The sequence below is a fragment of the Myotis nattereri genome, assembly GCF_964212035.1.
Source record: "Myotis nattereri genome assembly, chromosome: 6".
NCBI classification, from domain to species: Eukaryota; Metazoa; Chordata; class Mammalia; order Chiroptera; family Vespertilionidae; genus Myotis; species Myotis nattereri.
Window position 1 is genome coordinate 68,808,589 of NC_138081.1, and position 13,026 is coordinate 68,821,614.

At 39.2% G+C, this 13,026-nt stretch overlaps 1 protein-coding gene across 1 annotated transcript in view; it reads right to left on the reverse strand.

The window, feature by feature from the left end:
* The window catches only part of ADGB (androglobin), a gene marked incomplete at its 5' end in the record, with an annotated part of 122,874 nt that overhangs the window by 55,706 nt on the left and 54,142 nt on the right, over positions 1–13,026 (reverse strand). The window contains 4 exons of the mRNA XM_081093567.1: positions 5,314–5,481; positions 7,315–7,429; positions 9,192–9,333; positions 11,579–11,681. Of these exons, the coding sequence (XP_080949693.1) occupies positions 5,314–5,481; positions 7,315–7,429; positions 9,192–9,333; positions 11,579–11,681 (528 nt within the window). The remainder of the gene's footprint in view (positions 1–5,313; positions 5,482–7,314; positions 7,430–9,191; positions 9,334–11,578; positions 11,682–13,026) is intronic.

The following is a 13,026-nucleotide window of genomic DNA, read 5'->3' on the forward strand; positions in this document are numbered from 1 at the left end:
TTGATCATCTTCATTCTATAGTCCATCACTCTGGTCTATAAGTGAATGCTGCTGATTCAGTGAACACTGTCTGTGGGCGGAAAGTGGCCAGTACTCTGAATTCATGATTAAGACACATGCATGCTAGAGAGTGGGGAATAATCCCTATAGAGATTCATGAATTTACCACATCAATGGAGATTTTAGGTGTCCAGGGGGCTGGATATGCTGAGACATCCCCTCTAAAGTAAAGCACAAGATATTGCAATGAAGAAAAAGGACAATGCTTGGTGGTCCTCTCTGGATTGTGGTGGTAGAATATTGTGCTTTGGGGAATATTATTCTAAAGAACTTCTTGCACGATTCAAAGAACCATCAGCTTTGAGGGAGATCCAAAGCAAGAGAGTGGTCTGCTGGAGGTTCAGGCAGAAAGATCACCTGGTTCAATTTTTGTCATAAACATGCTAATGAGAGACCTCCCAGCACACACACAAATGTGATTTCCTAGTGGGAGAGCACTTATCCCTGGGATACTTATAACACAATGCATCTGATTTGTTGAGAATACCTTAGAATCTATTGATTTATGGAACTTGGCTCTCTGGAAAATGTCACATAGATGTGTAATTTTCAAAATATAAGATGAAGATATTTCATTACCACAATAGCTCCCTACTGTGTAAATGATGCATGCACAAAGGCCCCTTTGGTAGCAGGGATAGTGAGTATGAATGGGCCCAACAGCGTGGGCCCTCTTCCACCCAGGCTGAGCTGTCTCACCTGTCAGCAGCAGAAACTGACTGATCCTTTGATATGGTGCTGTCCTCTGAGGAGCCCAGTCAGCCCCTTGGTGACAAGTTGTTTCAGTGGACTTCTATCAAGGGGAGGCAGCAAGCCATTCTAGAATTGATACTTAACTCAGATATGAGTTTGCTTTTCCTGTGCTCAGTACCTCTGCCATCACTATCTAAACTGTCACAGAAAATTTGATTTACAAACACGGGATCTAGCCTAACATCTCTTGGACCAAGGGTCACATTATACAGATTTAACCACCGGGAAATGTTTGGAACCCATTGGTCCTAACATATATTATAGATAGAATTGATAAAATTTTAGGTAGATTGGAATGGCATATAAAAGGCTCAGCTAAAAAATAAATGCCTGGAGATGACACCCTGCATAACTGAAGCAGTGCCTTCCAGGATGCAGGATGCATGTACAGAACCATAGGCCAATATGTAGTGCTCTCTATATAGCAGCTAAAACAGACCTAGGATTTAAAAATGAGAAGTAGGACTGTCTCTCTCACCATCATGTCACTCATTTGCCATAATTAGTGTTTTCTGTCCCCACAACAGGGAGTTTGCTAGAATGGAGGATTTGATTCCTGGAGTTGGATAGCAGGGAAAGACCCCACCAGGCAACACAACATAATTTACAATAAATCTTAACTATGACATATGACTCATGCTGAGGACAAGACTGAGTTCTTCATCCTGGTGGACAAGCAGGAAAAACAGAACTAACATAACAGAGTTGGGGAAGAATAAGGTTTCTGCCACAAAATGGGGACAGGAAGAATTATGTCTGCATTTGCTCAGATACTTCTTGGTGCTTCTACAAAAAATGATTAATTGTAGCATTCATGGCCTGATAAGAGTAGGGCAGTCAAGGTCTTGTATCTATCAGACGGGTGGTCTCAGTCACCCATCAGGCAACCAACTAGATCAGATGAAACACTGGCTGGAAGAAAGGGGAGATCTAGAATGGGATGGGAAAGAGAGGAGAGAGGTGTGGAAGACCAAACATGGCCTGGGGCCAGCAGTGGGCTCTAGTGTTGCCTTGCCAGATAATGATTTAATCATTTTAGAGCTTGTGACTACCACCTTGAGCCACCATTTTAAGAGTGGATGACAGAGTTCACCTAAAGAAGGCACAATCATACTGGTTCAAGAGGTGGATCACGGCAGATATTTCTTTTATATTATTCATGCCCCAGGTGAATGGTTTTTGATTGGGAGTGATTTGTATCCTAGGTAAGATTGCCAAATAAAAACAATAGGACGCTGCAAAGGAAAATACAACTAAAAGAATGAGACACTGCCCTAGCTAGTTTGGCTCAGTGGATAGAGCATCGGCTGTGGACTGAAGGGTCCTAGGTTCGATTCCGGCCAAGGGCACATGCCTAGGATGTGGGCTCGATCGCCAGTAGGGGCATACAGGGGACAGCCGATCAATGATTCTCTCTCATCATTGATGTCTCTCTCTTTCCCTCTCCCTCTCCCTTCCTCTCTGAAATCAATAAAGAAATATAAAAATAAGTAAGTAAGTAAGTAAATAAATAAATAAATAAAATGAGACAATTCTCTTATGAAAAATAAGGGAAGAGGATTCTGTCTTCCCTTTTCTTAGAGCATTTCCTTTAGAAAACTTATTATTGTAAGTTATTTCTCTCTCTTTAAAATGTATGCAATTCTTTTTAAAAGCTAAATATAAGCCCTTGCTGGCTTTAAGATACAGAAATAAATTTTTCAAGGACCTTGGAATCATCTTTTTGAAAAGTAATCTTTTGGGAGATGACACCACTATTTCTAGTATCTGTGGAAGGTCATCACTTAACTTTGTTGGGCATTTACCTCCAAGTTGCAAAAAACTACTTTTGTTATAAATACTAGAGAACTTTATTTTTCTTTTGAATAGAGTCAATTAGTAAACTCAGTCAAGCAGCCCCAATTCCGAGTGCATTTAGTATTCACTCTGTGTGACAGATGGTGCTATCAAGTTCTTTTACTAGTGACCATCTATCTTTAGAACATGTCTGTAATGGGCTATATGTGCTTGGCCATGCAAGAGGGTGAGATTTCTTTCTGTCTTGGTAATCTGTTTCACAGATTGATGTGATGTGCATTTTATCCTGGTTTAATACTCATTCAATGACAAAATTATCTTCTTTCCCTTCTATTTTCATAGAGAGGTTTTATGAGTTAGGAGACTTTGTTTTTAATTACCTTTCCCCAACAAAACCCAATACCCAGTTAAATTGGAATAATACATAAAATAATTTTTGTATAAATAATTTTAGTATATGTCCCATTTATTGCACATGTTGTTTGTTAATATAAAAATTAAAATTTAACTTGCTGAAATACCTTGAGAACATAGGCCTGACATACTTCTCAAAAACTAACTCAAAATCTACGAATGACGGAAATATAAAATGCAAAGCTATACAACCCCTAAAAGATAACCTAGGAGAAAACAGTGAGTATGGATATGGCAATGACCTTTTAGATGAACACTAAAGACATGATTCATGAAAAAAAGAATTGATAAGCTAGAATGCATAAAATGAAAAACTCCTGCTTTGTGAAAGAAAATGTTAAGAGAATAAGAAGACAAACCATAGAAAGGGAGGAAATATTTGCAAAAGACACATATAATAAAGAACTATTATCCAGATTATACAAAGAACTCTTACAACTCAACAATAAGAAAACAAACAACCTGATTAAAAATGGGCCAATGAGCTGAACTCACCCAAGAAGACATGCAGGTGATATTAAGCATATGAAGATGGTCCACATCGTATGTCATCAGGGAAATGAAAATTAGAACAACAACCAGATAGCACTACACACTGGAAAAGCCAGGACGTGGGACAGAAACAACTCCTAAGGCTGCTGAGGATATGGAGTCACAGAAACTTACTTTCATTGCTGGTGGGAATGAAAAAGCTGCTAAACATTCTTTTATTATATGAGCCAGCAGTCGTGTAGGCTAGTATTTACCCAAAGTAGTTAAAAACTTATGTTCACACACACACACCAGATGGGTCTGAGGAATAGATGTGTATAGCCACTCTATTCATAATTGTCAAAACTTGAAAGCAGCCAAGATGTCCTTCAGCAGGTGAATGGATAAACTGGCACATCTAGACAATGGAATATTATTCGGCACTAAAAAGAAGAGCTATCAAGCAATGAAAAGACATGGAGGAATCTTAAAAGTCTATTACTAAGTGGAAGGAGCCGATTTGAAATCGTAATGTATGATTCCAGCTATAGTATAAGACATTATGGAAAAGGAAAAACCATGGAGAGAATGAAAAGTGCAGTGGTTGCCAGGAGCTGGGGTGAGGAAAGAATGAGTAGGTAAAACACAGAGGAATTTTAGGTCAGTGAAAATACTCTGTTTGCTATCATAATGATGGATACATGTCATTATACATGTGTCTAAATCCATAGGATGTACACCACCAAGAATGACCCCTAATGTAAGCTAAGGACTTTGAGAGATAATGATGTGTGAATGTAGGTTGATCGATGTAACAAATGTCCCACTGTGGTGGGGATGTTGCTAATGGGGGAGGTTGTACCTGTGTGTTGTTTTGGGGGACGGCGGGGGGTGGGGGGGCAGGGAGAGTATGAGAAATCTCTGTAACTTGGCAATTGTGCTGTAAACCTAAATTATCTAAACATGTCTTTAGTAAAAAAAGGAAATAACATTAACCAAGTGCCATGTATTTTTATTTCCTAGATCTGGCAATGCTACTGCCCAGGGGACATCTCACAATGTCTGAAGCCATTTTTAGCTGTCAAAACAGGATGCTACTGTCATCCCTAGGGTGTAGGCCAGCCATGCCCCACAACAGAAATCATCTGGCCCAACATTTCAATCGTGTCTGGATTGAAAAACCCAAACCTAGCGGGTACCACGGAGTCGTTCTGTTTCACTCCCTCAATGCTTTCTGTGAAGCCAGAATACTACTCAGCTCCCCCAGCCCCACCCCCGGGGAAGTTTTAACTGTGGGGAAGTTACGTCGCCCCTACGAGTAACCATCTGTCAGTGGAAAAAGAGTTGAAAGAGTTGGTGGGTGTGTCACCATCTCCCATCCTTTAGTGGGACCCTTCTGAAAATATCCTAACTCATCTGCATCCCCTGGACAATTCAGCCACAGCAGCCCATAGCAGCCAATATCACATTCTTTTTTTTCTGATTTATTAAATTTATTGTGGTGACATTTGTCAACATGAACACATAGGTTTCAGGTATGAGTTTCTATGTTACAACATCTGTATATTGTACCATGTACCCACCACCCAAAGTCAAATCTTCCGTTACCATATAGTAGGACCTTCTTCTCCAGCCCACTTCCCTCTGGCAATAAGTCAGTCAGAATACCACATTCTTTATCATCTCAGTCTGCCTATTCCATCATTTCTGCTTCCCCCCAAATTGCCTTCATCCACAATATTTCTCAGGCTCTGATTTGGGAATCACTTTCTATGAGAAAGTCTCCTCCTAAGAAGATCATGTGGTGAACGTGCTTACCCTGAAGTGCTGTGCAGTTTGCTCTTTGTTGTGGAGGGGCACAGGGTAGTGGGCTGTCTGTAGGTCCTTCAGAGCTGCAGAAAGTTTGCCCTTGTCTTTGAAATTAGCAATCACATTTCCAACAGCCTTCAAAATCGTGAGAGCCTGCTCTGTAAATCGGAAGCTCTCCTGTGAAGACAAGGCATCGCAGCCAGCCTCACTTTCATTTAGTCAAGTAGAGTTAGGTTAACAACAATTTAATTTCTGTGAATATATTAAATCTCTATTACATGGCTGATTCAATAGTTACTTATGGAGAAGTTACTTCACCACGGCCGTTCGCTGAGTGGTGTTGTCTCAGAGATTTCAAACAAGGAAGTGGTTCCTGCTGCAGTGGGAACACATAGGAAGACTACATACCTGATATTGGAGTTAGGGGGAGCTTCTCCACAGTATTAGTATCCAGACTTAGTTCTGAAGAATATCTAGGGATTAGTCTGACAAAAAACAGCATGGGGTCTGAGGACAGATGGGCAGGGAAAGGTCCAGGAGAGAGCAATAAAGATCAAGAAAACAAGATGGTTACCCAGCCAGTGTGGCTCTGTGGTTGAGCATTGGCCCATGAACCAGGAGATATGCAGGAAGCAGCTGATCAATGATTCTCTCTCATGCATGTTTCTACCTGTCTCTGCCTCTCTCTTTCTCTCTCTAAAATCAATAAAAATATATTTTTTTAAAAAAAGAAGAGGGCGAACTAGCATGGGATGCTGGCTCCTTCCTGCTATCAACTAGGAAGAGACAATAAAAGTCTGTCCCATTTTGCTTTTTTATTAGAATCAAAGAACACTGGGCCTGGCCTTGAGCCCCAGTAATTTTATAAGAGGGAGGAGTTGGTAACCCAGGGAAATAGAGGTTCACAGACCAGATTAACTAAGCACCTAGGAAGTTAAGCCACCAACGAAAGAAACAAAACAGAAAATCCATGCGATCTAAAGCAGTTATTGTTTTAGAGAGAGAAAAGACCAAACAAGAATTTAAAATAAGCAGGGTAAACATAATGAAGGTAATGAGGGACCTCTATTAATAAAGTGGGCTTGCTGTTCTTCTCTTGTGTCCATTGAGCAGGAGGGAGAGGCTGGTGAGATGGCACAGCAAAGATTGGAGGCAACCACGGGGCAGCCTGCACAACCACTGTCCAGAGAGGCAAGAATGCATAACCTCAGCTTGACTGGGCCACGGAAATACAGCAGAAGGGAGTTGATTTTAAGCCATCTTGATGCTACCCTGACCAAGAGCTTACTCTCTGGCTGAGAAAATCCCATCTCGTTACTATGAAACTGTGCTATGTAGGAGATGGATTGGGGGAAGGGATAAAGCTGACTTTTGTAGTGGGAAGGCCCTATGCAAATCTGCCCTCCAAATGTACATACCTACATATCTAAAGAGGGTACCACTGTCTAAAACTGAGGCAGGCCCTTGGGGGAGGTGCTGAATCCATTTACTGCCTCTCTTCTTTCAGAAACCAAGGAGAGGCCATGAGGAGGAGGAAGGGGAGATGAAGGAGAGGGACAGAACCTTCCATGATCCTCTCCTCCTGAATCCCAGGGACACACACTGCAGGTTCCTCAAGCCAAGGGAGAGGTATAATATCAAATTTTACACTGTCTTAAAAAGGACTGTACTGATCCTTTTACCTCCTGAAAGACCACTAATACTATGGAATCTATGTGACATGTTTACAGATGTGAAAGAGGATTCAACAGAGCAGAGGTGAAGGTAGTTTTTAGAGAAAAGCTAAAATTATTTTATTTGCATCCCTAGAGAGTTTAGAGTGTTTATTGTACATGTCATATTCAGGAATTTCTTGCAGAATATACTCATATTAGTTTTAAAGGGTTAAATATGGGTAAGTCAAATATAAAATAAGAAAGAACATGGTTTACTGCAAATTCTTTGAAAATAAGACACACACACACACACACACACACACACACACACGTCACAGTTGCTAAAATTATTTACCAGCTCAAAGTTGGGCAGCACCACATCCTCATCCCCGATGACAAAATTCACCATGCTGCAGATGTGTAAGGAGTGCCCGATGGGCGAGTACGCAGTGAGGAGCAGCAAATGCCTCCTAGAGAGAATGGAGAATGCTGAGGACCAAGGGCTTCCTTTGTTGGAATTCTTGCCTCTGTGTGTTTCTTGATGACAGTTTGTGCTCAAAGTTAAACATTAGTAAGCAATGAATTCTTTAACACAGATGGAATAAAGCCCTTTGAATTTTCACTGTAAAGAGCCATCAGATATCATAGAATCTACATTTCACTGTCAGACGAAAATAGTTACACTAAGTGACAGATGTACACACTGTGGTGATACCTCTCACACACTGCAGTCACATTGGGAAAGACACCTCTCCATGTTTCCTGAACAACAATAATTCACGGTGTAGGACTCTGTAGATTTCATAGTCACTTTCTCACAAATACATACTTTCATGAATGTGGTTTATGTCTCTCCTACCAGGTTGCAGGGTCATTGAGAGCAGGTGATTCATTTCTCTCAGTTATTGAGCAATTAGAGCATGTTCAAAATACACATGCTGATAGTTGAAGCCCAGTGGAGAAAAACGTGAATATAAGAAGATTCTTTATTAGTTCCCTGACCTTAGTTGTTTCGATGAATGAGCACTCAGAAAGAGAAAGATTTCTAAGAGAATATCTCCATGCCAGAGTTTTTAAGGCAGATGTAAGAATTATTGAAGCTTTAAAATTCATTATATTTTAAGAAATATTGTATGCTTGCCATAGATTACTTTAGCAGATGATTTTGTTGCTTCTGCTTTCTTTTTTTTTTGTACCAGAGTCATAGCTTGTCATTGATCACATAGAATTAACATGATTGATCTTGGGAAATCCAGGAAAAATATTTAATTCATCTAAAATATGAGGTAATGTTTTTAATTTTATTTACCAAAATCAAAAACACTCTTTGATTATTCCTGTTTTCTTTAAAATGAAAAATGTGATGCGATTAGTCAACTTTATCTTAATGAAAAATAAAACTACAAGTAAAATGAAAAATAAACTGCAGATAAAACTATGGTTTGGCAGGGGAAATGCTCTCTTTCTTAATCTTTTTAATAAAATCATGGTTCTTGCTAAGAAATATAATGAGATTTACAAGAAAACTAAAAGGATTTTTCAATAAATGAATTTTAGGAAATTCTGGATTAAATAAATTTAATCCATATGTTTTACTAAAGAAATTACTAGTCTGACAATTATGAATCTTCCAGAAGAGGTTTTTTGTACAGCATTTTTTCAATTTATTTGTTCTCAAGAACCATAATGATAGACTTGTTTGCCAGGGTTCTTGTTCCAGCATCCAGAAGGGTTCAGAAATCTGGAGAAGGGCTGTGTGTAACTTAATAATGAGTCCAAAGACGAAGAATAATTTTGAAAGGCATTTTGGGGGTCAGAGGAGCCTAGCTAAAGAAACTAAGATCTCCTTGTCTCAGGATCCCATGCTTTTTATTAACACAAATTGTCCTGAGGCGAGCCAGGTTTCATTTATAGAGTCCATTGTCAGATTTGAAGAATTTGCCTACGACTGTTCAAGTGCTTGGCCAGTAGGAGGCAATAACATGTAGATTAAGATGCCCTGAGCTGTCTGGCAGCAAGCAATCATACCTTTTCAGGTTTGGGGACATGCCCTTGCCACTCCAGATGATTCAGCCCTTGCTGACGTGCTGGAATTGGCTCCCAGCACTTGTTCTTTATCAAATCACATTAGGGAACAATATCTGAGATTCCTTATTGTTTAATTACTTAATAATTAACAGCTTACAAGACTTTAAAAATTCCTACTCTGAGGAAATTAAAGTCATTCCATACCCAATAGGCAGGCGAACCATAGATGCCTTGGTGTTATAAGTATAAATCTTCAGAATGACGTCACGTGGCTTCACAGATTTCCAAAAAAATGTTTCAACTATAAGTAGTCCAGGCTCTACGTGGGGGCTGTCTTTTGTAAGAGCTAGAAAAAGTGAAAAATATTAAAATTTTATTGTTAGAGTGTAGCTGGCCTTCATTTCACAACATTAATCATAATAACATCAGGAAATAGAGATGTTCTAATATTTTCGTAAAACATTAGAAATTACTCTGGGTAAGTATTTATTGGAAATAATATTCAAGTGGAATCCAGATCTTCCTTCCTCATAGGCATCTCCTCAGGTGAAGAAACCAGGGATGGGAACATGAGGAACAGAGCAGGCAAGGACATTTATTGGAGTGAACCATCACTTTTATTATCTATGGCAGTAATTAGAATATACCTCTAGATGTACTTAAAAAAAAAAAAAAAGACGTCAAGATTTTCCTAAGAGGGTGGCAAAGCGAGGTCAAAATAGTCCATTGTTTATCAAAGGTTTAACTTTTGATTCTTAGCTTTGACTGGGTGTAGAAATAGCAAATAATTAACATATATTTAATGTTAATATTATGTGTTTGCTCTTAAAATACATAAAAATACTATTTTTCATCTGTAGCTGAGGGCAAAATACATTTTAAATTTTTTAAAAAACGATTGAGATAAAACTGATATATAACATTGCACTATTTTAAGGTGAACAGCATAATGATTTGATATATGCTATATTATGAAATGATTATCACAGTAAGTTCAGTTACCATCCATCACCACACATCATTTTTTTGTGTGTGTGATGGGGACTTTTAAGATTTACTGTCTTATTACTTTAAAATACACCATACAGTATTTTTAACTATAGTCAGCTCTGGGACTTATCTTTTTACCTTATTTTCAGATAATACTCAAGCTGAGTATATGAGGGTCCCAACATGACCCAAAGCACCTCTATACACATAGATTTTAAATGTTTGAGGACATGGTATGGCTTAGGAGCTCTTGTTTAGGTAGAACTACTAAGCCTACACCACTAAAGTTTGAAAAATTTATTAAACAAGTATTTATTGCTCACCTGCTATATTCTCGATACCACTGAAAACATTGGTTATATCTCAGTGCAAAGGCATAGTCTCTGCCCTCGATGTTGGTAGGACTTTCAATATGAAGCACTCAAAAATATGTATTGTACTGTTAATTTTAGTTAGAGATAAATGTTTTAAGAAAACAAGCCAAATAATTAATATTTTGTGCAAATGTGCGATGTGTGTGCAAAGGGCTGGTCTTAGTGAGAAGCAGGAACAGTCCATCCCTTAGAAGAGGAGGGAGGCCGACTAAAGCTGAGGAGAGTCCATTATGGGAGGATGAGGCAGACCATTTCTGAATTTTTTTCTATCTGTTCAGTAAAAACATCATCAGTTGAAAATAAGTAAGGATGAGAGTAGGTAGAGAACATCTGAAGGGGGAGATCTGAAGGTCTAAGATAGACATCCAGAAAAACGAGAGTGGGAGAATAAACACACTTGAGAAATGTCATCGGTGCCCCAAGGCCTTTTTGAGATCTGTGGTCCTTGATTTAAAGTGAAGCTAGCTGATATGGTTATTTTTTTTTCTTCAGTCACATTCAGCTGCTCTGATGTAACCACAGGATTGATGCAGAGTTCCACTGTTGAGTTCACCCAATATTGTGATTTCTCCAGGAACGTCAGATGAGAGGGTTGAGGTACATGTGAGAATACTATTATAATGATGGAGCATGGAAAATATACTGGTAATGAGAGAAATAAAGACATGAGGAGATTAATGGAAAGAAAAAAAGTGGTAGAGTCAATGGATGGTAGTCCCAGTGAAGTCAAACAATTGCAGGAGTGAGAGTTCCCAAGAGAGTGAACTGGAGAATCAGGGGGTGGGAGGTTGGGGGGAAGGGGGTTTGTAATAGAGCTTGAAATTGAGATGATGGAGATGATGCAGTTATTGGTACAATGAGTTTTAAAGTACAATCATGAAAGTAGGTGGATGAGAAAAAAAGATCTTTAGAATTGTCAAATTAAAGAAAAAACAGTTCATGTTCTTCAATATAGATTTTGAAAGAATTGAAGAACAGGGTGACTAGGTGTGCCAAGGAGGTGAACAGATGACTGTAGGAAGAGGTGTGGGTGGTAAAAGTGAGCACAATCCTTGATGTTTGGGGAGCAAGACGATTACAGGAGATATACACACCATCTCCTATAATCCTCTGAAGAGGAAATAAGTTCCTTCATACAGAGCCTTAAAATCTTATTATTGTATTTCCCCTGGACTGAATGAAAGTGTGCTAGGCTTTAAGTCTATAATTTCCTCAGAGCTCTCTTACCTCCAGATTCTCCCCAGCGTACCAACACGGAAAAGCAAATGAGTAGTTCAATAGGTTTTAGACTATCCACAAAGAGATAGTAGGACACACGTTCGTCTGAGAACTGCAAGAAATCAGACCAAACATTGAACTTAATATTCGCCTATAAGTGCTGTATTCCCCACTTCTCATAATAATACAACATGTAACATTTACAGAGAACTTATTGTGTTCCAGACACCACAATAAGTTCTTTACAGGTTTTGTGAGATGAAGAAAGTCATACGGAGTGAATGTTGGCAGGTTCTATAGTGCCTGTGTGGGATTGGTCTCACATCAGTGTCAAAGCTCACCTCCATGAGTGATGAAAGGGGTGTGCTTGTCCCAGAAATAGAGAGGAGACTGGACCCAGGCTGAGCAATGCTCAGAGAACGGGTCCCTGATAGTCAGAGAGGCCACAGAGTAACTTTGGCAGAGAATGGAAGTGTGTAATGGGGACGTATTAAGGTAGTTTACAGAGTGTAATGTCATATAAACCCTCTCGTCCTTCTTTCTACAAGATCTTCAGAAATATATACACTGCATGCTAAGGCACCAGCCTGCATTTTTGTTTTGGAGATGAAAGAAAGTACTGAGCAAAACTGAAAATTCCCTTAAAGGACAGCCACATAAGACTTACATATACATGATCTCAATCCATCCTATATGGTACTAATAGCCATAACTATGGATGAAAAAACCGAAACACTGAAAGGGTAAGTAATTTTCCAAAGGTCACAGAGCTTGCAAGTAGCAAAACTGAGATTCAAAAGTCAGTCTTTCTGTCTACCTGACCCAAGACTAGTAATCTTGACTATTGTGCTATTATTGCATCTCAGACTCTCAGTGCTTCAGCATAACTTTGACACATGGTATACGGTAAATATATTAAATTAATTTAACTGTAGCTATACTTTAAACACTTTTCATATTATTTTACCACAATATTGAAATAACCAGTTAAAATATGGAAGAAAAATCTCTAGTATTACTGTGAAAATGAAACCTTGCTATTTAATCAAATATGACAAGATTGCTAGGAATGCTTCATAGGAGTGTAACAAGGGTTCAATGATTGCTTCCCCAGTATTTTGCAATACTTAGCATTTGACACTTTATTTCCCTTGTTTCTGTTTAGCTATAGCATATTGGGATAGAGGCAGTTGTTTCAAATATTTACTACCTAAACGTATGAAGGACCTTGGGTTGGCCAGCCCTGTGTGCATGCCTGAGTGAATTTTCTAGGTAGAGTTCATTTGCTGTCATTTTTAAGGGTCTGAGAATTTTGGAGTGGGATGGCTTTAGAGACCATGTGAAAAGACTGCCCTGGTGCCACACAAGGCACCTTTGAGAGCCCCTGCCTCACCCCAACACTGAGCACCAAGGGAACATCTAAGGAAGGTGCCCCAGGAGAGGCCTCAGGCTCCACG